This window comes from Falco peregrinus, chromosome W (assembly GCF_023634155.1).
Source record: "Falco peregrinus isolate bFalPer1 chromosome W, bFalPer1.pri, whole genome shotgun sequence".
In the NCBI taxonomy this organism is placed as follows: domain Eukaryota; kingdom Metazoa; phylum Chordata; class Aves; order Falconiformes; family Falconidae; genus Falco; species Falco peregrinus.
Window position 1 is genome coordinate 23464339 of NC_073743.1, and position 24529 is coordinate 23488867.

The following is a 24529-nucleotide window of genomic DNA, read 5'->3' on the forward strand; positions in this document are numbered from 1 at the left end:
GGTCAGCCCTGAACTGGTCAGGCAGTTGGACTAGATGATCATTGTAGGCCCCTTCCAACTGAAATATCCTATTCTATAGCTAATACCTGAAGAATATTGAACCTTGTTGGCTGTCCAGTCAAATGGAAGCAAGTCTAAGGAAATCAAACTTCTCACCAGACCAAAGCTTTGTTCTAAATCATGCAGTTTCCAACAGCCTCTGTGGTGGGATGACCTTGGCTAGCAGCCAGGTGCCCATCAAGCCACTCTATCACTCCCTTTCCTCTGCTGGGCAGGGGGAGAAAATAAGACAAAAATCTTGTGGGTTGAGATAAATGCAGTTTAATAAAGAAAAGCAAAGGTTGCACACAGAAATAAACAAATGTCCAGCCACCTCCTGGGAAGTAGGGCTTCATTATGTATAGCGGTTGCTTTGAAGACAAATCAAATACCTTAATAACTAATGCCCTAATGCCCCCCCACCCCCCTTCCTTTTAGGTTTTGTTGCTGATCAGGACATCATATGGTATGGAATATCCCTTTGGTCAGTTTGGGTCAGCTGTCCTGGCTTTGTCCCCTCCCAAGACCTTGCCCACCCCCAGCCTAGCAGCCTTTGGGGGCAGGGGTGTTGGGGAGACAGCCTTGATGCTGTGTGAGCACTGCTTAGCAGTAGCCAAAACATTGGTGTGTTATCAATACCATTTTAGCTACAAAGCACAACACTATGAAGAAAGTTAACTCCATCCCAGCCAGACCCAATACAGCCTCTCAGAAAATAAGAACCCAAAGATGGCTTGCAGAGTCATGGTTTGCTCAGGTTTTCTTTTGAGAGAGAAAAGGGAAGAGAAAAAGAGAAGGGACCCAGGAATTCATACATTTATTACCTGTATGAAATAAAGTCTAAAAAGGCTCATGCTTTACAAATCTTTCCCCTCTTCTACCTCCCTTAATTTTTACCTTACTTAACAAATTATCTCTAGTTTTGTTTAGGTCTCTTAGAGTCTCAAATGATGCCTCTTAATAATTGGGGTGGGAGGGAGGAGGCAATAATGACAGTCTCTTAGAGCAGTTTCCCATGGTCTAAAAGCTATTATTTGGAGGAAGAAAAGGCTATCAAAGAAGATACTGACAGTCCAATGAAAAACCCCCACAAACTATCTCCTCTTCCAACTACCAATTTTACATTCTTTGAAAAAAAAAAATCAAGGAAAGAAAGAACAAAAAGCAAGCAAACCATTTCTGATACTCTATACACACAGTAAGGTATAGATTAATCTTTGAAAGTGACTAAAGAGCTTCCGCCAAAAATTTTTCATTTATACTTTGTTAGGCATGTTTCTTTTAAAATACATTCTAAAAGCAGGAATTAAAAAAAAATTAAAGCAAACATATACATGTACAACATATTTGGAACACAAATATTTGACTACACTGTGAAAAGGTTAGACTAGTAAATATTAAGAGCTAATGAATAAGGTTGGCTGTGGGTTCAAAACAATTAGTAATGATTAACATGCCAAAAAATAGATTCCCTGTATGTTACAATCATTCTTCTCTGTTAGTGATGTTAGAAACATTTGGAGGGGTTCGTTTTGGTTTTTAAAATAAGTACATAGCTTTTAATCCCATTTATGTATACACTTTTTTCCTTACCTGAATATTTAAAAGATAATCTTTCATTTCTCTACATTTTAGGTTCTTGCACACTGAATACATATTTGAGTTTTCAAGTTGGCATTACTGGAAGCGACTGCATCTAAACAATGATTCTTTGTTTAAATATACTCAAGCACTTTACTCCAAGACAAGGCTGGGTAGTGTCCTATAGCTACCTTTTAAAAATCAGGTAAATAAATAATCATCCTTGTAAGAATTAGCTGATTTGTTCTTTATCCATTTCCTGACAGTCTGCTACCCCAGATCACCAGTCAAGAAGATAGAGGATTTTGCAGAAGGAAAGTGATACATGAATATTTTAAATCAAGCCAAAAAATTTCAAAAGTTTATTTCAATATTATCACCATAAGAAACAAACTGGTAAATTCCTACCTGATAAGATGTCTCCTCCTCTCACTTTTCCACTATTGTTCTTGAGAGAGAAAAGGCATACTAGTTAACTTTAAAATTTAATTTTCAACAGTCCTTCAGGGGAAATCTTAATTTAAACATTTCCTAATATATAATCTACAAGTTTTCACACAGTATTATTTTGCACACATTATTTATTCAAACAATTCTTCAGTTGTTCTAGATGCCTTGCATCCACATCCTGTAGAATTAATACAGTAGCTTTAGACTGAAAAAAGGATTAAACTCTATAGTCATCAAAGATCTATCAGTCATCTGACATTTCTCTAAACCATCCTTAAACTTTGAATGTGAAATGGGATCTTTTTCAACATATTCATTTCAGACACTGAAAATCCAATCAAACTTCTTAGAATATCATCAGCAAAATCTACTTTGAGATAAGCTGAATCATCAGAAATTTTTGTCTTTATACCCCTGGACCCATTGCTGCTTGTGAAGTTTCCATTAAGAGTTACAATAAAACATCTAACTTTCAGAACTGGCTTTTTTGCAAGGAGAACAGAAATGTAGGTGAAAGTTAGAAAAACTAAATCAAGATCATATGCCTCTACTGCTGTACAAGGAAAGGATTTCATATCAATCTCTGGCTGATCTGCTTTTGGATGAGTTTTTGAAAATCATACCAGTTCATTGTTAGCAGCTTGCTGTCAGAAGTGCACTGAAATTTATGTCCGCTCTCAACTACGTCTATACCATTCCACTTTTCTTTGCTAGTATTTTCCAAAGAGAAATATGCAGAACTTTAAGTCTGATGTACGCTATTATGCTGTGAAAAGTTACTTGTACTATTTTCATCTCCAGCAGATACTGTTCTTTCAGAAGTCTTTTGCTTACTGGTAGCTTTTACAGGCTTCTCTCATTTATATAATCTTTTTCATAAGTGTCATTTAAAGATGAATCACATGAACTTCTAGGTGTATGTAGAACCTTCTCAGTAATTAAATCTATGTTTCTTTTCATGACTGCTGACAGCACTTCTTCTAGCTCTCTTTGGATCCCTTCTTCCAGAAGAAAGTAATCTTCCAAAGAAAAGTAATTTTAAAAGCCATCAACATTCCACAGGAGGTAAAATTTGTTCATCTGAATGAAGCAAAGGATTTCCAAATTCTTGGTACAAAACATTTTCATCATGTGCAGTGAGCAAACCTGAGGCTGTACTAAAATTCTTACTTTACTGCAGTATCCACTTTCTGAAGGTGTTACATTATTTAAAGCAAATTCATTATTTTCATGAAGACTACCTAAAAGATCTTCATTTGAAGGGCCTAGAGTTTGTCCCAATTCATCTACAGGCCTTGCAACAATTTGTTCATGATAAGCTTGTCCAACAGGATTAAGGTTCTCAGCTTCCCCAATTAATCTAGCAAGGATTTTTTCCTGAGTAAATTCCACTATAATAACCCCCACTTCACCAAGAATTTCACATTTTCTGGTTTAAGGAAGAGGACTCCAAGACAATATGCAATATTCCCCTGTACAGTGTTTTTTGTTTCAGGAGGAAAATTACTATGGAGAACAGGGACTGGTTGATATTCCATGCCCTGAATTTGATCTATCCCATCAGTTAGTTGCAGCATCAGCGTTTGAGTACACTTTGTTACCCAGGATTCTTGGGATGCTCAAGTGTTGGCTGTTACTTCTTCATTCACACTATTTTTTCCTCTGAGCTTTTGTAACTGTGAACATGCTGGTTGGCTAATATTGTCCTGTCCCACTTGGTGGGAGGAGGGAAAGACTGTTTTTAATTCTTGGTGTAGCAACTAGGAATAACTACAGTTACTCAGAGACTTAGTGTAACGCAGCAACTTTTACTGGTTGATTTGCTTATTGCAATTGGTACATAGCAAGTAAAAAGATTTGTACACTTGAATTCTCAAACTTCAAACATAGGAAACTGTAAACTTGAAATGTACGAGAAAATAGAGAGGGAAAGAAGGAAAGAAGAAGAAGAAAGTATTCACCACCCTCAGATCCCGCAATAGCTTGATCTGAAGTCTTCTATGGATGACAGTCAGTCCTCAGGTAGTGGGTGTGCATGTGTGCCTATGTGGGGCAAATTTTTATATCCTCGGTTTCTGCCCAGTTCCTCCCTGAGACGGGCCTTTGAGTATTGATTGTGCATTAGGCCTTGCGGAAAGTTCTCGAAATGAGTTGAGGGGTGGTACCAGGGTTCGGGGATATCACCAGACCCCTGCCAGAATCACCTTTGATTGACCTTGCCTTCAGTGCATAGATGTTTTGCCTCTTAGCCTATGTGACTCCTAGGCTAGGCTGTGGACAGAGAAAAGTACTGCCTCGCCTACACAGAGTGTACCTCTCCGTACCTTTCAATTCTTAGTATGCTTGGGTAAGGCAGGTGTTCAAGACATTTTGAGAATGTTACCATGGTAATTTCTGAATAGTCCCTCACAAACATCAACCAGTGAATCAATCTGTATGGAGTAGAAGCCAGACAACTCTCTTCTGGGAGCATCTAAAATGGAAACAGATAAAATAGGATATTCCAAATCTCTTGAATCTGGTAAAGAAGCCATTGATCAAATATCTGTCTGTTAATCTTAGCTTGACTTAAGTTACTACTGCTATTTTTTTCACAGATACAATTAATACAGGCTTCCAGCCATATCAAAGGAACTTCAACATGCCACATAGATGAAAGCTAAGTTTCTACTCTTGTTGCAATGTTAAATGCAGACAATTTCTTTTAAGTTAAAAGAAAAAAGTGAATTCTCTAGAGCAAAATCCAGAAAGATGTTTTTATTCTTCTGACAATAGGTAAAGTTATGACTTCTCTCACTTGCATTGTATAGAAGTTTGCTCTCAATTCAAAGTTCAGCTATTCTAAGTGTGACAGTGTAGAAGCAATTACAATTAAACCCACTTCCACTGATGCTAAAAAACATGCAGTTCCAGTAATTAAACAAAGTAAGCTTCAACCAGCATAAACAGCCTACAGGAAAGAACAGAGACTTCTACAAGCAACCCTTCTTGGTAGCTTCATCTTTTCCTGTTGATTTAATAGTAAGTATACACCTGAAATCCTTCTGCTGTGGATGGAAATATAGTAACTAGAAGAAGAAAGGTTCTCCTCCAACTGTTTTGTTTGTTTTATTCTTATTATTGCTGCTGTTCACACCCAGCCTACTTTAAAAATTGACTTAAGAAGTTATTGTCCCATTTTATTAGCACTGTTAAGAAAATGGGCTGGAAGCCCCATTTACAATATAAACAAGTTGGGATCTGTAAGTATTTGTACTACATGGGCAATTTTTACACTTTAACAGAATGAAAGCTTTGGAATTAACAGAAGGCTAGCGTGAAATATCAATGTTATCTAGAGATCCAGTCCAGGGTTTGGCTACAATAGTACTAAGTTTTGGTGGTCGTTGTCTCAAGAACATCAGTAGTTAATTAGCTTTACCTTCTTGTTAGTTTTGGAAGTTGCATAACTGCATTTGGAACCTGTTTATCCCCTTAAGGGGGATGACCAAGGAGCTCAACCTCCCTACAGAATTACACCAAAGAAAATTACTGTAAGAATAGCCAAGAAACTCAAGGCTTGTCTTCTGACATTATAACCTGCAACTAAGAAAAAAATACCGTCTTAAAGTTCTTCCCCAAAACTCCACCACTTAGAAGAAACCGTACAGTTAATTAAGGGACATAATCCATTTGTTTACTCATCAGCGGGTCTAATCCCATGGGCCTCTTGTAAAGTTAAGGACCAGCACATCACGCCATTTTCTATAAGTTTCTCATATGGGCCATGCAGACCTTAGGCAACCTGTCACCTGCTTGGTGCTGTAACCCTGTCCCAAGAGCTCCAGGGGCAGCGAGGCCAGTTGCCGCTCTGCATCCCTACAGGCACCGACGAGCGGCAGTAGACAGCGATGAACACTGAGGTGAGATGCCTCGCCCCACCACTGAGTCACATCAGGGACAGGACACACACTCCTCAAACCAACTATAACCAGAGCCCTTTCCCCCACACCCTACCCTCAGTCAAGCCACCCCACACTTATCCGGGACAGGGGCGGTGCCGAATAAGGGGGCAAAACCAGCAGGACAACCCAACTCCCATAACATGAGTTGAGGGTAAGGAAGAAAAAAAGAGAACACATCTGCTCTCAGACCCCCAAAACCCCGCGCAACCCAACAGCCAATAGGAGGCGTGGAGCCACGTGAGCCTTTAAGCTGCCCCGCCCCCTCCGGTGCTAGGGGACAAGCACAAGGCGGAGTTTTCGCAGACGCCATTTTTTCCTAAAAAAAAAAAACAACAAAAAACAACTGAAGTTGGTCTCGCTTTCCTTTACCGCTTTCCATCGTCTCTGCTGTTGTTGCCGCTCCTCTTGTGGCTTCTGTTAGTCAGGTAAAACAATCTAGGTACACAACAACGGTGCAGGGTGGATCGCGCTCCTCTCCTCGTGGCACCCAGGCCTGTTTCGCCGTGGTCCACACGGAGGGCGGGGCGAATTAGAGGCCATTCCTGTTCTGACGGGCAGTGGATCCTTCCGGGGCGAGGGGAGGGGGAGGCGAGGCGGCGCGGCTAGTCACCTGGTGGTGTTGGTGGTGAGAGCTGCTCACCTTTATCGTACGAGGTGGGCGCAGGTAAGCACGCCTCGCGCGCGTAGCTGATGAAGGTGAGGAGGGGGTGGTGCGGTGTGCGGGGGGGGAGTGGAGCTGTTGATCGCGCCCCTCTCGACGCTGCTGTGTAACACGATAACGTAGGAGTTCTGAGTCGCTGCCAGGCCCCGGGATTTTCATGGGCTCCCGCAAAGACAGCGCTCTTCCCTGCTGGCGGAGCGGCGGAATTGGGTAGGTCTAGGGACTGCTGCGTGGAGTAGAAGACTGGGTGTGACTCCTTAGCTAATGTGGGGCGGCTTAGCGCAACCTGCCGGGCCCAAGGGGCCCCATCTATTCTGAGGGAAGGGTGAAAAGGGTGACTGTGTTTCTGCCGGCAGCCATCGTGCTTCGGCGACCTTAGCGCGGGCACGGTGGCCCAATCGGTGCGGCTCCCGGAGTGGCGATGTGTTGGAGGACGGCTGCAGTAGCGGATGCGCACCAAGGCCGGGGGAGCAGTCGTCGCCGCCTTCCTGCGCCTATCCTGGTTAACTGTGCATGGGGCGAGGTTTTAGGAATTATGGCGGGCGGAGAGGAGAAGGGAGGGCTCTCTCGGCTGCGGCCTGTGCGGAAGCGACCGTGCCAAACCGATTGGGGAGCGCTCTGCAGCAGGGCCTGCTTTTAGGGGCGATCGCGGCGATGGCGGAGTTTTCGTGGCGGAGCCGTTGCTCTCTGTCGGCCCCGCTTGAACTCGGGTGAGGGCCTCCTTTGTGTCTCCCTAGGCAGAGCGGGGGAAATCTTGTGACCGCGTGGTGGTGGTTTTTCGGGTCCTGGTTCCGCCTAGCAGTGGGTAGGCGCCATTAAAGCGGCCGCCATTTCTGATGGTCCCCGCCACCGCGAAGGTGGGTATCGGGCTGTGGGGGTTTTGTAATGTCCCGTTCTCCTCCCCCCCCCCCCCCCCCGGGCCCAAGGAGTGAGCTGGACTTCCGAGAACTCTGCGGCGGGTGGGCTGGCTGTGGATGCCGTGCGAAGGATAAAGTCTGCTCAGCCCGAGCATACCGTGGTGCGGCTTGCGCGTGGGCTGTGGAAGGGAAGGTGTGCGGGCGGGAACGGTCGTAAGTCCCGGAGGGAGCGGGATAGATACATGCTGGCATCTCCTAGCCCTCTACTCATGTCCGTGGCCGCTTTATCCTTTTGATGTTTTTAAAAACATTGCATTACTCAATCCCGCAAGTTCGATTTACACAACAGAGCACAGTAGCTAATTGAGAGCATCTTCTCCTGAACACTATATTAAATTTCGCCCCCGCCCCCCTCCCCTCCGCAGCTCTAAAATTTCTGTGAGGGTCATAAATAGAATAGGATCTGCAATAGAATAGAAAAGGGGTCTGATAGGGTTAGCCATTTGAATCTGATGAAATTCACCTTCCTTCCCCCCCCCCCCCCCCCCCCCCGCGCGCTCTGGTAACGTCTGTTTCATACTTGGCTATTTAAGCAGCCCTTTTCCATTGGGTCCAGTTAGGGGCCTGGAAATACTACCATGTGCTGAGAAGTCGGTCTTGGCAGTGGCTGTAAAAGAGTGCGTGCTTACTGGTGGTGCTTGTTGTTAGCCTGCATAAGCAGGGTAACTATTACAAATTAATAGATAATTGAAAGGATGTTTTACAAAGTTAAACGTACCTCACTTTTTATACATGAGCGTCAACCGTTTGTTCAGACTATGGAAGTTGAGCAATAAAATCTAAGGCGGAAAATAGCATTCTTTGGCTGTTATCTGCACAAATTAATTTTTTAAGATAAAAAGGTGCAAAAATGTTCTGCCTGGATTTCTAATGTATTTTAGAAGTAGTCTCACATGGACTTAACAAAAATAGATCTTGAAGGAGGTACCTGTTTCACAAAGTCAGAAAAGTTCAGCTGCTTTTGAGATTCTTTGTGCATGTATGTAGAGGTTATACATAATTAGCATGGTATTTTTTTTTTAGTGTGGCTTGTGTGTAATTTCTTTTGTTCATCCTTTATATTGAATTGAAAGCATGATAGAATGCCTGCTAGTAAGTTGATAATCACCAGCTTATAAAATTAATGCTGGTGATTATAATACCTTTTTAGTCTAAATTGTTTAGAACTAAACAATAAGCAGAATGTTACATAGTGTCTCTTAAAAAGGAAATACAACGTGTACTATATAACATGCTAAAAATAGGAACCAGATAATTGTTCGCTTTAAATATCTGAAAATCATTATTAGTAAATGTGATTGCTTAAAACTAGCAAATGCTTGAATACCGAGCAAGTCCAGAATCATTCAGACTGTAATTATTTGTAAGTTTACAGACTTGATTGTTTCTCCTCTTAGTGATGTGTTTGGCTTATGTTATGTTTTCTCATTTGTAAAGAAAAGTTTTGCAGCAAAAACTCGGGTCAAACCCCTGATTTAGTTGCTGGGAGAATCAAACCTGTAAGTGAACAGAGCCTGATCTATGCTGTTTTCATAGGCTTCTGAAGCAGTGGGCTGTTGGGTTTTGATCCTGCCCAGAACACTTGAGTGTTGCTCTGCAAGTGTATATAAAACTGGTTAGCTCTAAAAGCGGGTATATCTTTTTGGTTTTCCCTTTAGTATGATATACGGTTTTCTTTTTTTCCCCCCTTTACAAAATAGATGTACTAGTGGTTTTTTATTCTGCAACAGGTTTTATCTGCACACCTAAGAACAAAAGATAATGGAGACTGAACAACAGGAGGAGACCTTTACCAACACAGAGACAAATGGTAAATTTTTTAAAGGGCTATTTTATTTTATTGTGGGGGGAAAGAACCTTTTTAAGTCTCAGTGTTTCTAACTATTTTGGAATACTTTAACTGTGTCAAATGCTTGTATTGGTAGTATTTTTTGCATTTAATCTTTTAATTTAAGTGTTCTGTATGACTTTATGTGGTTTTCGTATCATGAATACATAATTTTGCTTTGGGAGTATTTTAGACATGGCATAAGTAACTAAAAGTTATAGCTATCAAATATTTTCAAATCCTTAGGTAAATACTCAGTACTTGTCTGGACAGTGTGATCATGTAAAAATACTGTCAGACATATCTATTACTGTATTTTATTTATTGCAGATGTTAGTTTGAAGGAACGTGTGCATATATATACATGAAATATCTCGAAATATTAGCTAAGCAAAAAACTTTTTGGACATAATTAGCGAAGAAGTGTTAGGACATTAGCATTTAGTTGGTTCATGCCAGTTTTTCAAAACTATTTGAAATACTACTTTATTATTGTTCCACCAGCGTTAAGTTTGCAGAATTCTCATTTCAGCTGTAGTTCATAGATTTGGAATGTGAGTCTTCAATAATTAATTGATATGTAGGCTGATGAAGTAGAAATCTGTTTCTGTGCTATAGATACTCAGGGTAGATGTCAGAAGTTAGCTTTGGGCTAATAGGAGGGAATGCTTCATTAGGAATACAATGCATAAGCTTGGTATACAATTTTTTCGTGACTTAGAAAGTTAAATATATGTTTGTGTTTTCCCCCCTATGGACCTGTCTACAGGTAAACGTCCTGCAGAAGATATGGAAGAAGAACAGGCCTTCAAAAGATCTCGGAATACAGATGAGATGGTTGAATTACGCATCTTGCTTCAAAGCAAAGTATACTTCTTTAGTATCGCTATGTTACTCCTTATACCATTGCTTAAGCCAGTGGTGACAGTGTATGTTTAGAAAAAAAAGTGTGCTTTATTTAAAGTAAAATAACTTATTAGGGATATTTGTAAGTACGTGAATGATAGTAGAAGTGTGTTGCAATGGTATTATCTTCAATAATTTTTTTTAAATGTGAGTCTTTAATGATCTATGGGAATTCTCTGATTTAAAAAAATGTACTCATTGAAAAAATAAAGCAATAGAAATTATAAGCCACTTTTCTCATGCTTGAATGGAATGTAATTGTTTCCAGGGGAATGACTGTGTATTAGTCTTTAAAAAGCAAGCAGTTTAGGGAATGATCAGCTTGTGATTGTAAATTAAATATGAGAGGCAAGATGAGGACTTCCTCAGGATTTTAGTAATTTTCCCAGATTTATTAAATCTATGTATCAACAGGAGGAAATATGGGAGTAATGTTTCAGGGATTGCAATTGCTTTGTCGACTAGTATAAATTGTCATAGTACAATTGCTATTTATGAATCTCCTTCAGTGTTTCCAGTCATTACGGATGTTTGCACAGTCTGAAATAACTCTGTCTTTTGTGTCAGGACAGGGAAATGTTACCTTATTTCTACATGGCAATTCTGGTTAATAGTCACATTACGTGGAATGCTGCAAAATATTTGTGGTGCTGTTAGCATCATGTATAAATTGCATAATAAAAGCAATACTTTTGCATGTAGTTCTTGAAATAGCCTGTTAAAAATGTAGTTTTACAGTCGCCCCTCTTGAATATCTGAGTTTATTCCTGTTGATTTTAGCAACTGGAGATTAGCGATTGTTTATATTGGCTTTACATTCTTCAGACTGTACCTGCCTGAGTGGTCGGTTGAGTTACATACATTTAAAACCAAAGTAGTGTTTGAAATTATCGAATATTTGGAGTGCAAAAGTGAAATTTGCAAACATAAAGTAAACAAATTGGGAAAATCCTTGACCTACATAACATGCATGGAATCCCATAAGGTATTTTTTCAGTCATACTGTAGCTATGAGATGGTTTTACATAGAAATAATTGCCTAGAAACCTAAATTTAAAATTGAAATAATATTGAGTATTTTTATTTCTTTCCAAAATTCGGGTTTAAGAGCTGTTTTGACTTTTTCTTTTCCCCTATGATAAAACTATGTCAGTTTGTTTCTATTTGATTTGACCCTTTCAAAAGCAAAACAAGCCCCGCTCCACCCCTAAATACATCCCACAAGGTAATGCAGAGATAGATACATTGTTCTTAGTCTTCATTTCAAAATGTAGTCTGTGCTGTATTAGCATAACATAACTTCTGAAAACTATTTTCCAGAATGCTGGAGCAGTGATTGGAAAAGGTGGCAAAAATATTAAGGCGCTTCGTACAGATGTGAGTATATATGAATTTGAATTGATATGACACTAATTCTTTCAGAGCACTACATTGAAAACTTGATTGCATACATTTCTTGAAACTGAGAAATTCAAATCTAAATGCTAATTATAAACCATTTATAATGATTGTTAGAGGAGATAACTAGTTTTTCAGTTTGTGTTGTAATTAAAACTCAGGCTTAAGTTATGTGGGAACAGAGGTTTATATTAAACCTCTTTGCTTTCAAACAGGGTTCCTCTAAATTACCTCAAATGAGTTAACATCTTCAATTAGAAATATTGGCAAAGCTTAAAACCCTTAAGTATCATTTCCCATATATGTGAATCAATTATAGTACTATTGAAAACTATTGCAGGTGGCTAGCTTAACTCAGTGATAGAGGAATTTTTTAACTTAAAAAAACCCAAACCCATAATGGTCCATCTGTTCTTACTTTAACAGCTTGGACATAAAGCACAAAAACATTCATGTTAAGATTGCAAGATTTAAATACATTTATAGAACAGTAAAGCAGCTTTTTATTCTATTGGTAGCATTTTTAAATGGTCGTGACTTATTTATCTATTCATATTTTATAGTTGATTCTTGTTATTAGACACATGTTCAGTGTAAATATTATGTATTTATAAAACTTTGCAATGCTTCTTAAATTCCATTTGTTTACACTTCTGTACTTAACATCAGCTACAATTTCAGCAATTTTTTCAAGCAAGACTGTTCAATACGATATTTGCTAATATATCATTACAGAATCAGTTCCATCTAAGTTCACAAACTATAGCAACTAGAATTGAGGATTAAGCTGAAATGGTTGGGAACTTGGTACCTTTGGTACACTTGGTAACTTTGGCAGCTAGTGGTTTTGCTTGTTTAAAGTAAATAAATATATCACCTAAGTCCATTTAATTTAATTGATCTGGAGTACTAACTTTCCCAACTTGCCCAAGGTTCCGGTAATATGGATCTCAACAGGTTTTTTTGTGTCTACGTTCATGAGCCAGCCTGCTACTGAAACATCATTATGTTAAAAGTAAAAAGTAGTTTAGTCAGATAAAGTAACTCATTAAGATCCATACTGTTAACCCACAGTCAATGTAGCAATCCACTGTTGTGTTAATTTTAAGAACAACTTAAGCTTGCTTCATTAACTGAGAGTAATGAGTATAGTTTGTGTTAAAATTCACTGCTTTTCCCCCTTTTCCCTCTCCTTGTTTTTTTGGCCATATATCTCCGTTACCCATGTACTGGATCGACTTGCCCCTGCGTTGCCCACCATGACGTTGGCCCATCCACCCCTGAACGCCCATGTGAAAACCCTGGTTGGCTATGCCCAAAAATGTACTCTTTGCCAAATGGGTACCATACTTGACAACTACTGATTGAATACCCATGCCCAATGCCAACATCCACGAACGCCAATGACCAATGCAGTACAATGCAAGTGTTTCAGTCCCAGACAGCAGTGGCCCCGAGCGGTATGTCCCAACAGTTTATGCCTCACTGCCTGACTAGAAAGAGAGAAATGTATTTTATTACCTGCCTTTTATATAATTAAATAGTATCCCCTTATAGACTATGTATTGTGGCTTGGTTGGTTTTGTTTTGTTTTTTTTTTAGTTTTCTGTCTTATTTTCCCCATTAAGTTTTTTTGTCACTGAACTTTTACGTGAGTTGGCCACCCAAACAATCCACTAATTTTATTTCAATGGAAAGAGCACAGTTTCAAGTGTTGCATATTCACTGCATTATAAATCAAATTGCTTCAATAGTTTCTTGCTCTGTCTTTGTGGCCCACCTTGCTCCCCCCAACGTTGTCTCTTTATAATTATTTCTGATTAAATACTACCTCTAGGCCACTTTTCTTCACTTTTTGTTTGTGTTACATTTTTGTTTGTGGGGCTTTTGAGGGTTGGTTTCCTTTGGTTGGTTTTGGGTTTTTTCCTTGTATTTATATTCCTTTTTTGCAGAGCCTATTAGTAATCTAACTGGTCTCTCAACCGTACTCCAGATATAATGTTGACCACTTGCATATCCCCACTTTTTCTACAAGAAGGTGTGCCGGTTTTACCAATGTAATGGCAAGGGTATACTAAATTAGTGATGGTGGGGAACATGAATATTCACTTCTATTTTCAGTTCTGCATAGATTTCTTGCACACTTACTCTGAGCCCTTCCAAAAGCTCTTGCTTGCTCTCGCTCTCTCTGCGAGACCTACCTAGTCTTAAATTCATCATGCATATATATTGGGCATAAACAAAGATGCATGTATTGTAAATCTAGTGAACAGGTTTGCTTTAAATGGGGAACATTGACTACACAGAAGAACTTATAATTAATCTTGTTAGAATTTTGTGTATGATTATGAATACTAAACTTCTACTTTTCCACCTTCTCCATATTTTCTGACCATTATGGCCTCTAACAGCATCTTGAGTATAAGTGCAGATACAGAGACGATTGGAGAAATTTTGAAGAAGATTATCCCTACTTTAGAAGAGGTATGTTTCTTAGGTTTGTTTCATCTTCAGAGATATACATTTATATTTTAAAACAAGATAATTCTAGATGATTCTGTGCTATATTTAATATGTTAAATTAGAAAATAAAACCCAGCCTTTTTTGAAAGGAGGACCTATAGCTCTCAAACTACATGTTGTTGGTTGCTTTTTTTTTTTTGGTAGAGGACAGAGACAATCTCTATTTATAAAATTAATATTTGGAACAGCCTCTTCCCCTTCAAAACAACTGTCTCCTGACTTGTTTAGTCCTCAATTTGAAGTAGCTGTATTGTAATTTCCATCCTGTCTTGGCTTTGTAAGCAAGTGTGTTGTGCTGTTTGATATCTTAAAATTTTATACAATAATAATAAAAGAAATAAGGAAAACTAGCTTGACATCACCTTACATTGAGGCAAAGTACTCAAAATAGGTGTGATTCTATCGTAGCAAATACAGCATTATAGTTCAGCAGCAAATTAAGTCATACCATGGTGTTTGGAGGAAAACCTTAACAAAAAACCAAAATTAGTATTTTGATTTTTTTTCAATTATGTTTTCCCCTGACTAATATTTTATTATTTTCTTGTATGCATCTTACAGTATCAACACTACAAAGGTAGCGACTTTGACTGTGAATTAAGACTTCTAATTCACCAAAGTCTAGCAGGAGGAATTATTGGTGTCAAGGGTGCTAAAATCAAAGAACTCAGAGAGGTACTGTGTCCTATTCTTTTCAGATTCTGCTTTTATTCTATAAACAAATTAGGGGTTTCTGCTCATAAACAGTGAGTGTAAGCATCATCTATGCAATAATTCCTGCAGAACATATTTCATACATGATTTCTGTGTTCTGAGATCAATCTGAGTTACTTATTACAACTTTCTTGCAAAAAGTCAGAAATAAAGTGCCTATTGGTGATAGAGCCTAGGACTTCTTATAAAGCTTTTAAGCATATCAGCAGTAATCTTTATAAATAAAGGATGCTTATTAAAATGCCATTCATCACTCCCTTCTGGAATGAACTGCTGAATAGACTTGGTACTGGACATGGAAAATGGTTTAGTGTGGATGCATCTCCATAAATTCTAATGATGATAATTTAATAGATGTTTGAATATTGCTATAAAAATGTAGTATGGGGTGGGTTTTTAATGTAGTTTGGTTTTGAGTGGGTTTTGGTTTTTGTTGGGGGGAGGGTGTGTTGGTGGTTGGAGTTTTTTGTTTTGTTTTGGGTGGGTTGGAAGGGGGTTTTTTTTGGGTTGGGTTTTTTTTGTGTTGTTACTTTAAGTTCTGCTTCCTTAAAGACCACTGTTTCTTTTGTGAAGGAATGAGGCTTTGTTCTAAAAAGCTAGTGGTCTCTATGAATCTAGAGTGTTGTTTTCTATCCTTTATTGGCATTGTGTCAAAAGGCAATTTCAGGTCAGTTTAGATGTTAAGCTACTATTTGTGTGGACTGAGGAAGGCAAGATGACTAGACATAATCCTGACAACACATCCAAAGCATGTCTTTATGACATATGAAGGCTTATATAACCTGTAAGCTTATAATGGGTATGTGGTCCTTTTGCTAATATTTTATTAAATTACTCTGAAGATGAGCCATAATTGAAAGCTTTTTAAAAATCGAACTTTTTTCCTCTTCACTAGCATTTCATACAAACTGATAATCAATGCAGATCTTAAAAATATATTAATCCTAAGATGAAAATTGTTGCAAGAACTCAGAAGCAAGCATTCACTTCAAATGACTAGAAGTTTAATGGTCTGGTTTGATTGTTTCTTTAAAAATGTTTTAGTGTGTGTCTTGCCCATTTTGTTTCCAATAAATTTATAAAATTGTTTAAAATACTTCTATTTGAAGATTTTTGGATTTTTTTCTTCTCTTCAACAGAACACTCAGACCACCATTAAGCTCTTCCAAGAGTGTTGTCCTCATTCCACTGATAGAGTGGTGCTTATCGGTGGGAAACCTGATAGAGTTGTGGAATGTATCAAGATTATCTTGGATCTTATCTCTGAGGTAATGTGTCTTAAACTTATTATTCTTTCATTGGTATTCATGAAAGTTAGGGTGATTTGGATAGAAAATTATATTCTTCCATTTCTATTTTGAATTCAGTACCTCTTATCCAGTAACAAAATAAGCCTTGGACTGTTAGCACCCTTTGAAATTATTCCTGTTTTCTACAATTATAGACCCTACAAAGGGTGTATCTTATTGGAGAGGGAAGCCATTTTTGGTACCAATTAACTGTTAGTCATGCTTTACATATCAATAAAATATGACTTTTTAAATTGGGGAGGAAGGGAGCTAAATGTACATGCACCCATCAGTAAGCAGTTTCTCCATCATAGTTAAGTTATCAGGAAGCATATCACCACCCCTGCTTCTCTTATCAGCATCGTGAAATCAAGAACGTATTCAGAATGTATAATTTCATGTTTATACATTTACTATAGCAATTTAATGAAATACAATAATTGTAACAGTGCTAACCCAGGGGCTGTGTGTGGTGTTTTTTTGTGTGTGTCTTAGTCTCCAATTAAAGGACGGGCCCAGCCTTATGATCCCAATTTCTATGATGAAACATATGACTATGGTGGCTTTACAATGATGTTTGATGATAGAAGGGGTCGTCCAGTAGGCTTTCCAATGCGTGGAAGAGGAGGCTTCGATCGAATGCCTCCTGGTCGTGGTGGACGACCCATGCCTCCATCAAGAAGAGATTATGATGATATGAGCCCTCGCAGAGGACCTCCACCACCTCCGCCAGGTCGTGGTGGCAGAGGTGGCAGCAGAGCTCGTAATCTTCCTCTTCCTCCTCCACCACCTCCTCGTGGCGGGTAAGCTGTTGCATAAATGCATTGTACAAAACTCAACTTGAGTAAAATTTGCTGAATTGTGCTCATGTTTCCAGGACTTGTTTCACACTCTGTGTTGGTAGTGATTATGCAAGACTGAGCGTACATTGCACCAGAGAATTTTAAACTCAAATACTTTTTGATTATTTTTTGTAATGTGCCAGTCTATCAGGACTATAGCCAGTAGTTCTGTAACTTTATTTTCTGTCATTCACAACTTGGCTAAAGCATTTAGAAATTCATAGTTGTGTGCAAATCATGAAAACCTGAATTAGAATATATTAACTAGTTTATAATGAGTCATGTGCTGCTGTTTTTTCTCATTTTAGAGATCTTATGTCTTATGACCGAAGGGGTAGACCTGGAGACCGTTATGATGGAATGGTAGGAGTTAAAATTCATATTGTTTTGTTTAGTAAATACAGTTAGCACTGAATATCTGAGGAAACTGTTCTTAAGTACATATTTAAGTGTAGGGCATGTGTGCTTCTAATAAACTTAGATATTACCAAAATGTTTTGGCTATACAAAATGGTCTCCTCAAGAAGATGACTGTTTGGGGTGTAAAGGGTGTTTGGGATGTGATCTGCTGTGTGGTTTTGGTTTGTAGGGTTTCTTGTTTGGTTTGTTGTTTTCCCTACCTGCCATCGACAATGGAATAGAAAGTTGGTAGAATGCAATCCCTGCAGGTTTTATTACATGGATCTTCATTTAGACTTTCTTTTTAATCTAGATGACAGAAATAGGAATTGGGAGCCTTTTCAGATCAAGAAGCCATGTCAGCACAATGTTTTCCGACAGATGTTAGCGGAATTTAAGAGAACATGAATATCTATAAAGAGCTCTAGTTGGTCTGGCAGATGATTGTTTTTTCAAATCAATTCTTGACTTTATCCTGGTTTCTATGTCTGCAAAAAAATCTACTGTAATTCCAAATGTTTTGGAGCCAGGGCCACTGATAAGTTGATTTTTAAATGAAATTAGGTACATTCAACCATGTTGACGGGTGGGGAAAGTTTGAAAAAAGGTAATAGATACTCTTCCATGTTGTACTCTGAAATGTGACTTCCTGGTAGTTGCTTACTGTTGTATCCTCTTTCTTGGAAAGAGAAATCATAGGCATCTAGGAGGTAAATACTCGGGCTAACAATCTTTTTTCCTCCTCTGGTTCTGTTTGGCATATTCCTTAAGATGACAGGTTAGATGAGATTTTTTTAAAAAAAAAATTATTTAAAATAAAAGGAAGAGAAAGAAGTGGATAGGAGCTATGAAATGAGATTTACACGTTGCCTCCTGGGAGGAAGAGGCAATTAACTTCCAGTAATACATACTGGAAGTACATATTACAAGGATGTCACAATTGGGGCACCAGAAGCCTAGCAGAAATATTGAAATGAAAGACTTGCACTTAAAATTACCAAAAATAAACAAACAAAACCCCCATCATCTTGGAGATGTTGAATCTACAGAAATCCTCATTTGCTGCCAGTCCTCTGCTAAAGGCAGAAAAATTCAGTAGTTCAAGACTCATAAGATGGTGAACCAAGACTGGATGGTGAAACTTGATTTTTCTGAGATGCGACAATACTGACAGCCTTGTGCATTCTAAGATGGGAGGGGAAAATAATTTGGAATTTTTTTAAATTTATTTTTATATGTGTGTGTATATATATGTATAAAAAATACCTATTCTAAGGCATTTTACTGAAAAGCATGCGTGAATTGTTTCACTTATTAGTTATATATTTTAGGCTGTAACTACTCCAAATCAAATGCCTATGGACTATAATGGCTATTCTGATAGCTGAGAAAATATGAACGCATTTACACTATTTTTTAACACACTCATCCCCATGGGTGCTTTAGATATACAAAGGCACAAAAACATACCAGGAGAAAAAACAAGGTGGAGAAGTGTATATAAAGCCATTTAATCCCCTCTTTTTTTTTTTTTTTTTTTTTTTTTGGTGGTCTGGTTTTGCTCATTCAAATGATTCCTACTTCTTGATATTTCTTAACATTATTTATATGTGTTTATGTATACATGTCTGTAAAAGCACTTGAATAAAGGTACATAAACATGAAGTACTTCTAATATCTTTAGTATAAGAGATTTGAAATTAAGGAGCGTGTTAAAAACCGAAGGAAAGATGTTTGACATTTATCTATATAAATACTAAAAGAAATTAACAAACTTTCACTCTTCTGGGCTAATCCCTTTAAAAATAAGGCAAAGTTACAATAAGGAATTAGCCATCAGTTAGGACTGCATGCATATTTTCATTAGGTGTAAAAGTCAATAAATTCTTATTAATACTATGCTCTTTGTCTTATCCAATCAGTGCTTCATTTGGTTTTGATTTTGTTTCCATTGGTTATTAGTAGTAGCTAGCACAAATGAGTCTGTAGAGAAGAAAATTCTGTTATGTATCTTCAATTATCCTGTACTTGGTGTTTTAGGAACTGTTTTTAAATGAGCATTTATATTTTAATGTGCTATTCGTGTTGTATGTTTTAACCCAGCAAAGGCCTTTGCCTTAATAGTAATTTAAAGTGGATTCTACAAATTATAATTTTATAATTGTTTGTTGATATATTTTTCCCCAATGTTTGTTGTAGAAATCTGAAGGAAAGAAATGCTATATATTACTTGGAAATCAAACCACTTTTTTTTTAATATAATTAGGCAGTAGTAGATTGTTAGTTTAGCTATTGCCTATATGAGTTATATGGAAATACATTAATAAAATATGATAAGTCATGTTCTTACTGCTTGACCTGCTGTTGACGTAGATAGATCAATGACAGTTAGTTTAATTAAATGCCTTTTCTGGGTTTTTTCTATGTATGAAAGAAATAGAAGGTTTTTGTATCTGAGAGTAACATCTTTTAGTATATAGTACAGCTTTAGTACTCAAAGTTGTTCAAAACAAACTGTTCAGGCTTTGCTCTCCTCTTAGCTGTCTGATTCTCTTTGTAATAGGAAAATCTGTTTACACCATAGAAACAAGCAAGAAAGAACTATGACCAGTTACAGTTTCCTTGCAGTGAAAGTAAAAGGGAGTGGATCTTGTAACTGTTCTATATCATGTACTTTTTTGAGTCTTTGTAGTAGTAGTGCAGAAAAATGTTTGTGTTTGCTATAAGCCTCCATGACATGGACTTAATTTGGATTTGTTTCCTCTTTTCCTCCTATTATGTTGTGCCTGGAAGATGATGCAGTGTCATGTGGATGCCTGTGATGACATGCAGCCACCAGAGTTGGTGAGTGTGCTCATGCTTTTATTTGACTGGTGTAATAGTTGATTTTTGAGAAAAATCATTTGCATTGGTTAAGGGATAACTGCAATTTCTTGAGATTGAATGTAGTCAGTGGCAGCTTGCACCTATTTAAAAATCCCTAAAGCTGTCCTCCTAACTCAAGTTATTGGCAGTTTGTCCTGAACAGTGAATTCTATACAGGCAGTTAATGTTCCACAATGGAAGTATACAGCAGGCACAGCCAAGAGAGCAGCTTTTCTGTTGTATTGCTTCTTTTGTACCCTATTTTAATGTTCTAAGTTGTAACTTTCACTGTAACTTGCTTTTCAACACCCTGTAGGTGTGTCAATTTAGGAATATGTTTTACATTAACTTTATCATGTTGTGTTTTCTCCTGTTTCAAATGAGGAATGTTAAAAATAATTCTTTACTTATAGTTGTGGATAAACTATTATGCATTACCTATCCGTAAATCTGAAAGTATTCAATTTGATTTGTGTTTATCAAATTTCTTAGGGGTTTTAGGAAGGAAGGTTGGGTATCAGCAAGTGTTTATGCTTGTCTAGAAGACTGCAAAGTGCTACCAAATATTAAACATTAGTTCCTAGCTTACATAAACAGTTAAAATTACTCATCTGCTGTCATATTCATTTGTTGTCTTCTAGTCTGGGGAGGAGAAACAGCAGAAAGGGTCAAGAAAAGGATTGTTCATTAAAACAAGTTAGCCCAAAAGAAGGGTTTCCCTTCCCTGTGCAAAATATCAGCAAAAATAGGTGGAAGAGTCTGTGTGTGAAATATGCAGCCCTGATCAGCCTCTGAATTAAGTTCTAAGCAGTGTCCTTCATTCTTTTGTATTTTACACTCCACTACAAGCTCTGTTATGTTGTATTATGGTCTGTATTGCTAAGCAATGTGATTACACAACACAGGTTGCTTAGAAACAAATGATCAGCTGAACAGTTTTTTCTGAATAGCTTCCATTTTGATGTGGCTCCAAAAGGCTAGCAGGTAAATAGTTTTTGGAAAAAATTGTTGCATTACAACTTCTGCAAAAGAGTAATTCATACAAATTCCTGTATTTCAGTGATATAAGTTGAATTCCAGAGAAGTGTGCACGTCTATTATCTGCTTCTACAGGAAAATATTAAAATGGGTGTTTGTGTATTTAGAAGGCATTAATTCAAGTTAAGCACTTGATATCAAGTACCAGTCTACAAATCCTGAAAATAAAAGCAATCAGGAGTGCTGCATTGCAGTGATTTGGATTTGGTATATGGTAGTTTTAGCAGAACAGCAGTAATTAATGTCATGATTGTCCCTTCTAATATACAAAGTATTGTAGCATAGTCTGAATGAAGAGACCAATTATAAGTTATGAGTTGAATTAGTTTTTCCTCAAGATATAGATGGAATGGTGTAGGAGGGTTGACAGTTACCAGGTAAATGTCTTGTCCCAAACTGAGACTTTAATTTCTCCTGATCTGTATAGGTAGTAGTAATAAGGCTGAATTCTGATCTTTTGTTTTGAATGTTAGTTTAGTCCAAGGATCAGGAGTAGATCCAGCATCAAGAGCTGTTTATCAGTTGAATTCGTAAGGTTGCTTTGTAAACTGGTATGGCTGGATCTTGATGACTTATTCTTAGAGTTTTTAATAGAGTAAGCTAAGAGGTTGTCATAAGATATTCCCCTCCCCCTCCCTTTGTTCCTGGTCTGCCCTCTTACCCAGTTTGCCTTTAATGACATTTAGATTTAGGTTGTGGGTTAGGATTTTTGCATAAAATAGGCTCAAAGTTAACAGTATGATACTTGAGATGAAAACATGTTAATAAATCATGGCTATTTGCTATTTAAGTATTTTCTTTCTCTTTTTCTTATAGTTTGAGGGTGGCTCTGGATATGGTAAGTTTTTATAGAGAACTTTGACATGCACTTCATTTAGTCAGTAAGAGGCTTGATGCATACGTTTAAATCAGACTATTCTTACACAGGGGGCCGTGGTTCATATGGAGATCTTGGTGGACCCATCATCACAACACAAGTAACGATTCCCAAAGATGTAAGTGAAGCTGACTTGCTTTCCACTTGTGTTTAAATAAATAGAATGTCATAGCCTTTTCTCAGACTGTCAGTAAATCAAAAGTATTTGTGATGCTTGACAAGTATTTTTGATATAAAGCAAGTGTTTCAAAATCACTGAAAGTTTATTCTTAAGAATGTTTGTTTTGGCTTCAGTTCAGAGATGCACTGAACTATTTTATTTTTTTAATATTCAGTAATAGAAATGGTCTACACAATTTGTTTTTACAACCAAGCATCTGGTTCTTCCAACATTATCCCACTTGTGTTTATATAATAAACATTACAGAGGATGTTTTGAGGCTGTAAAAGAGTAAGCTTCCACTAAATTGATGGAAGCTAATTGAACAGTACTGTGTTTTTGAGGAGAAAGCTACATCAAGAAATAAATGCTTCATTTTCTCCCCTAGTTGGCAGGTTCTATTATTGGAAAGGGAGGCCAGAGAATCAAACAAATACGTCATGAGTCAGGAGCTTCAATCAAAATTGATGAACCACTAGAAGGCTCAGAAGATCGAATAATAACTATTACAGGAACACAGGACCAGATACAAAATGCTCAGTATTTACTGCAGAACAGGCAAGTTGAAGCTTAATGCTGTCCTTACTGTCAATTTTAAACTGGCTTTCCTACTACTACATACTAAAGCTCCTGTTCTCTGCAATATAGTTTTTAGAAGACAGGATTTAAGTATCTATTGAACCTAACTTCTTCAGTGGTAGTTCTGCCTTGATTCTCTTCTCCGTTCTAAAATGAAGATTCCCTCAAAACTAATCTTGATGGAAGACACCTTAACCAAGCAGTCCTCTCATTTCTCTGGTGAAAATTGCTGCAAAAAAACTACTTGTAATAAAGTACATAGAACCTGTAGAAAATATAGAAGATTTCAGTGGATGTTGGTCTAGTTCTGTGTGGAAGACTAGTGATTTTGTTGTTTTTAGATAACTTAACTGACAACAAATCACAGTCTACCATATGGCACAGACCATGCCTCTACAGGACAAGTTGAAATCAATTGGTGCTGTTATGCAGCATTTCACACCTTGCTGGCATTACTTTCTCTTCTGCCAAATATTAAGTTTCAGACTTAGTTTGCTTAGTTTTGCTTTAATAACGTCAGCTGTCATAGCATTTGTGACTGTTTAACTTGAATGTTTGGCTTTAGATTACTAATGTTTAAATGTGCTTAAAATAATTATATGCCTATAATCATTAGCCCTTAATCTTTTAAAATTATTTGCTTTTAGATGTATTGGAAATTTGTAGTTTAATCTTTAAGAATGCCATTGTGAATATTGATGCAAGATGTATGGTCAATCATTCTAATACATGCTTTTTTCTTTTTCTTTTATAGTGTGAAGCAGTATGCAGATGTTGAAGGATTCTAATGCAAGATTATTTTTTCTTTTTTATAGTGTGAAGCAGTATTCTGGAAAGTTTTTCTAAGACTAGTGAAGAACTGAAGGAGTCCTGCACCTTTTTTTTTTTTTTTTTTTTTAATATCTGCTTCTCTATTACAAAGTCAACATTCCTCTACTTCATAGGTGTTTCTGCATTTGAGGTGTAGTGTAATCTGCTGTTCTGCTGATCACCAGATATAATGTTTTAGTTCATTACAAATATTTGGGGGAGGGAAAGGCCACCCAAGACTAACAAAGAAATTTTGAAATGGCAGCAGAGAGTGGATTTTATTTTTGTTCATTATCGGTAGTAAATTGTAATGGGTTTTCTGTAACTGTTGTGAACACCCTGATTTTTCTGTATGCTGTAATTTTATTTTATTTTTTTGTTTAAGGGGGGAAGAAGACTGGTTGTCCCCATGTCCCTGGTATCCTTTGAGAGCAGTGTGCGGAATGTAATGCTCTTTTTTGAGTTATATTTTATGATTTCTAAATAAATTTAGTGAACCTATTATTGGTGGTCTTTTTTTTTTTATATATACTCTTTTTTTCCTCCCACAAGAAAATGCATAAATGAAAGTTGCTGTTAAGCTTGCTCTTCTGCTGCTTTGATATATATGGAGTTACGTGGTTTTGGCAAACTAAAACTGTGAAAACAGTGGCTCAGCTTTGCTATTTGGGGAAAAAAAAGTATAAAAAAGTATTAATGCAAACATTGT

At 37.4% G+C, this 24529-nt stretch overlaps 1 protein-coding gene and 1 pseudogene across 16 annotated transcripts; one reads left to right on the forward strand and one right to left on the reverse strand.

Annotated features, from left to right (window-relative positions):
• Window positions 1-474: 474 nt before the first annotated feature.
• On the reverse strand, window positions 475-6834 carry LOC129783061 (recQ-mediated genome instability protein 1-like; annotated as a pseudogene).
• Window positions 6283-24322, forward strand: LOC129783118 (heterogeneous nuclear ribonucleoprotein K). 16 transcript variants are annotated; one of them, XM_055792841.1, is made up of 16 exons: window positions 6283-6439; window positions 7413-7532; window positions 9323-9401; window positions 10177-10287; window positions 11647-11703; window positions 13141-13184; window positions 14136-14208; window positions 14809-14922; window positions 16101-16229; window positions 16746-17053; window positions 17401-17455; window positions 20285-20335; window positions 22211-22232; window positions 22307-22389; window positions 22820-22989; window positions 23765-24322. In XM_055792841.1, the coding sequence occupies exons 3-16, from the start codon at window positions 9354-9356 to the stop codon at window positions 23796-23798; spliced, it is 1299 nt and encodes a 432-aa protein (XP_055648816.1). In that variant the 5' UTR covers window positions 6283-6439; window positions 7413-7532; window positions 9323-9353; the 3' UTR covers window positions 23799-24322. The 16 variants fall into 16 exon arrangements, with proteins under 16 accessions (XP_055648816.1, XP_055648824.1, XP_055648818.1 ...); XM_055792846.1 differs by lacking the exon at window positions 6283-6439 and adding an exon at window positions 6451-6678 and having other exon boundaries at window positions 23826-24322; XM_055792853.1 differs by lacking the exon at window positions 6283-6439 and adding an exon at window positions 6452-6678 and having other exon boundaries at window positions 9323-9402; window positions 10190-10287; window positions 23826-24322.
• Window positions 24323-24529: the final 207 nt, after the last annotated feature.

What these genes read in the sequence shown, in the direction of transcription:
- LOC129783118 (XM_055792841.1), top strand. Translation starts at nt 9,354, where the DNA reads ATGGAGACTGAACAACAGGAGGAGACCTTTACCAACACAGAGACAAAT. An exon ending in ACATGCAGCCACCAGAGTTG is followed by an intron (nt 20,336 to 22,210) that starts GTGAGTGTGCTC and finishes TTTTTCTTATAG; the next exon opens with TTTGAGGGTGGCTCTGGATA. An exon ending in AAGTAACGATTCCCAAAGAT is followed by an intron (nt 22,390 to 22,819) that starts GTAAGTGAAGCT and finishes TTTCTCCCCTAG; the next exon opens with TTGGCAGGTTCTATTATTGG.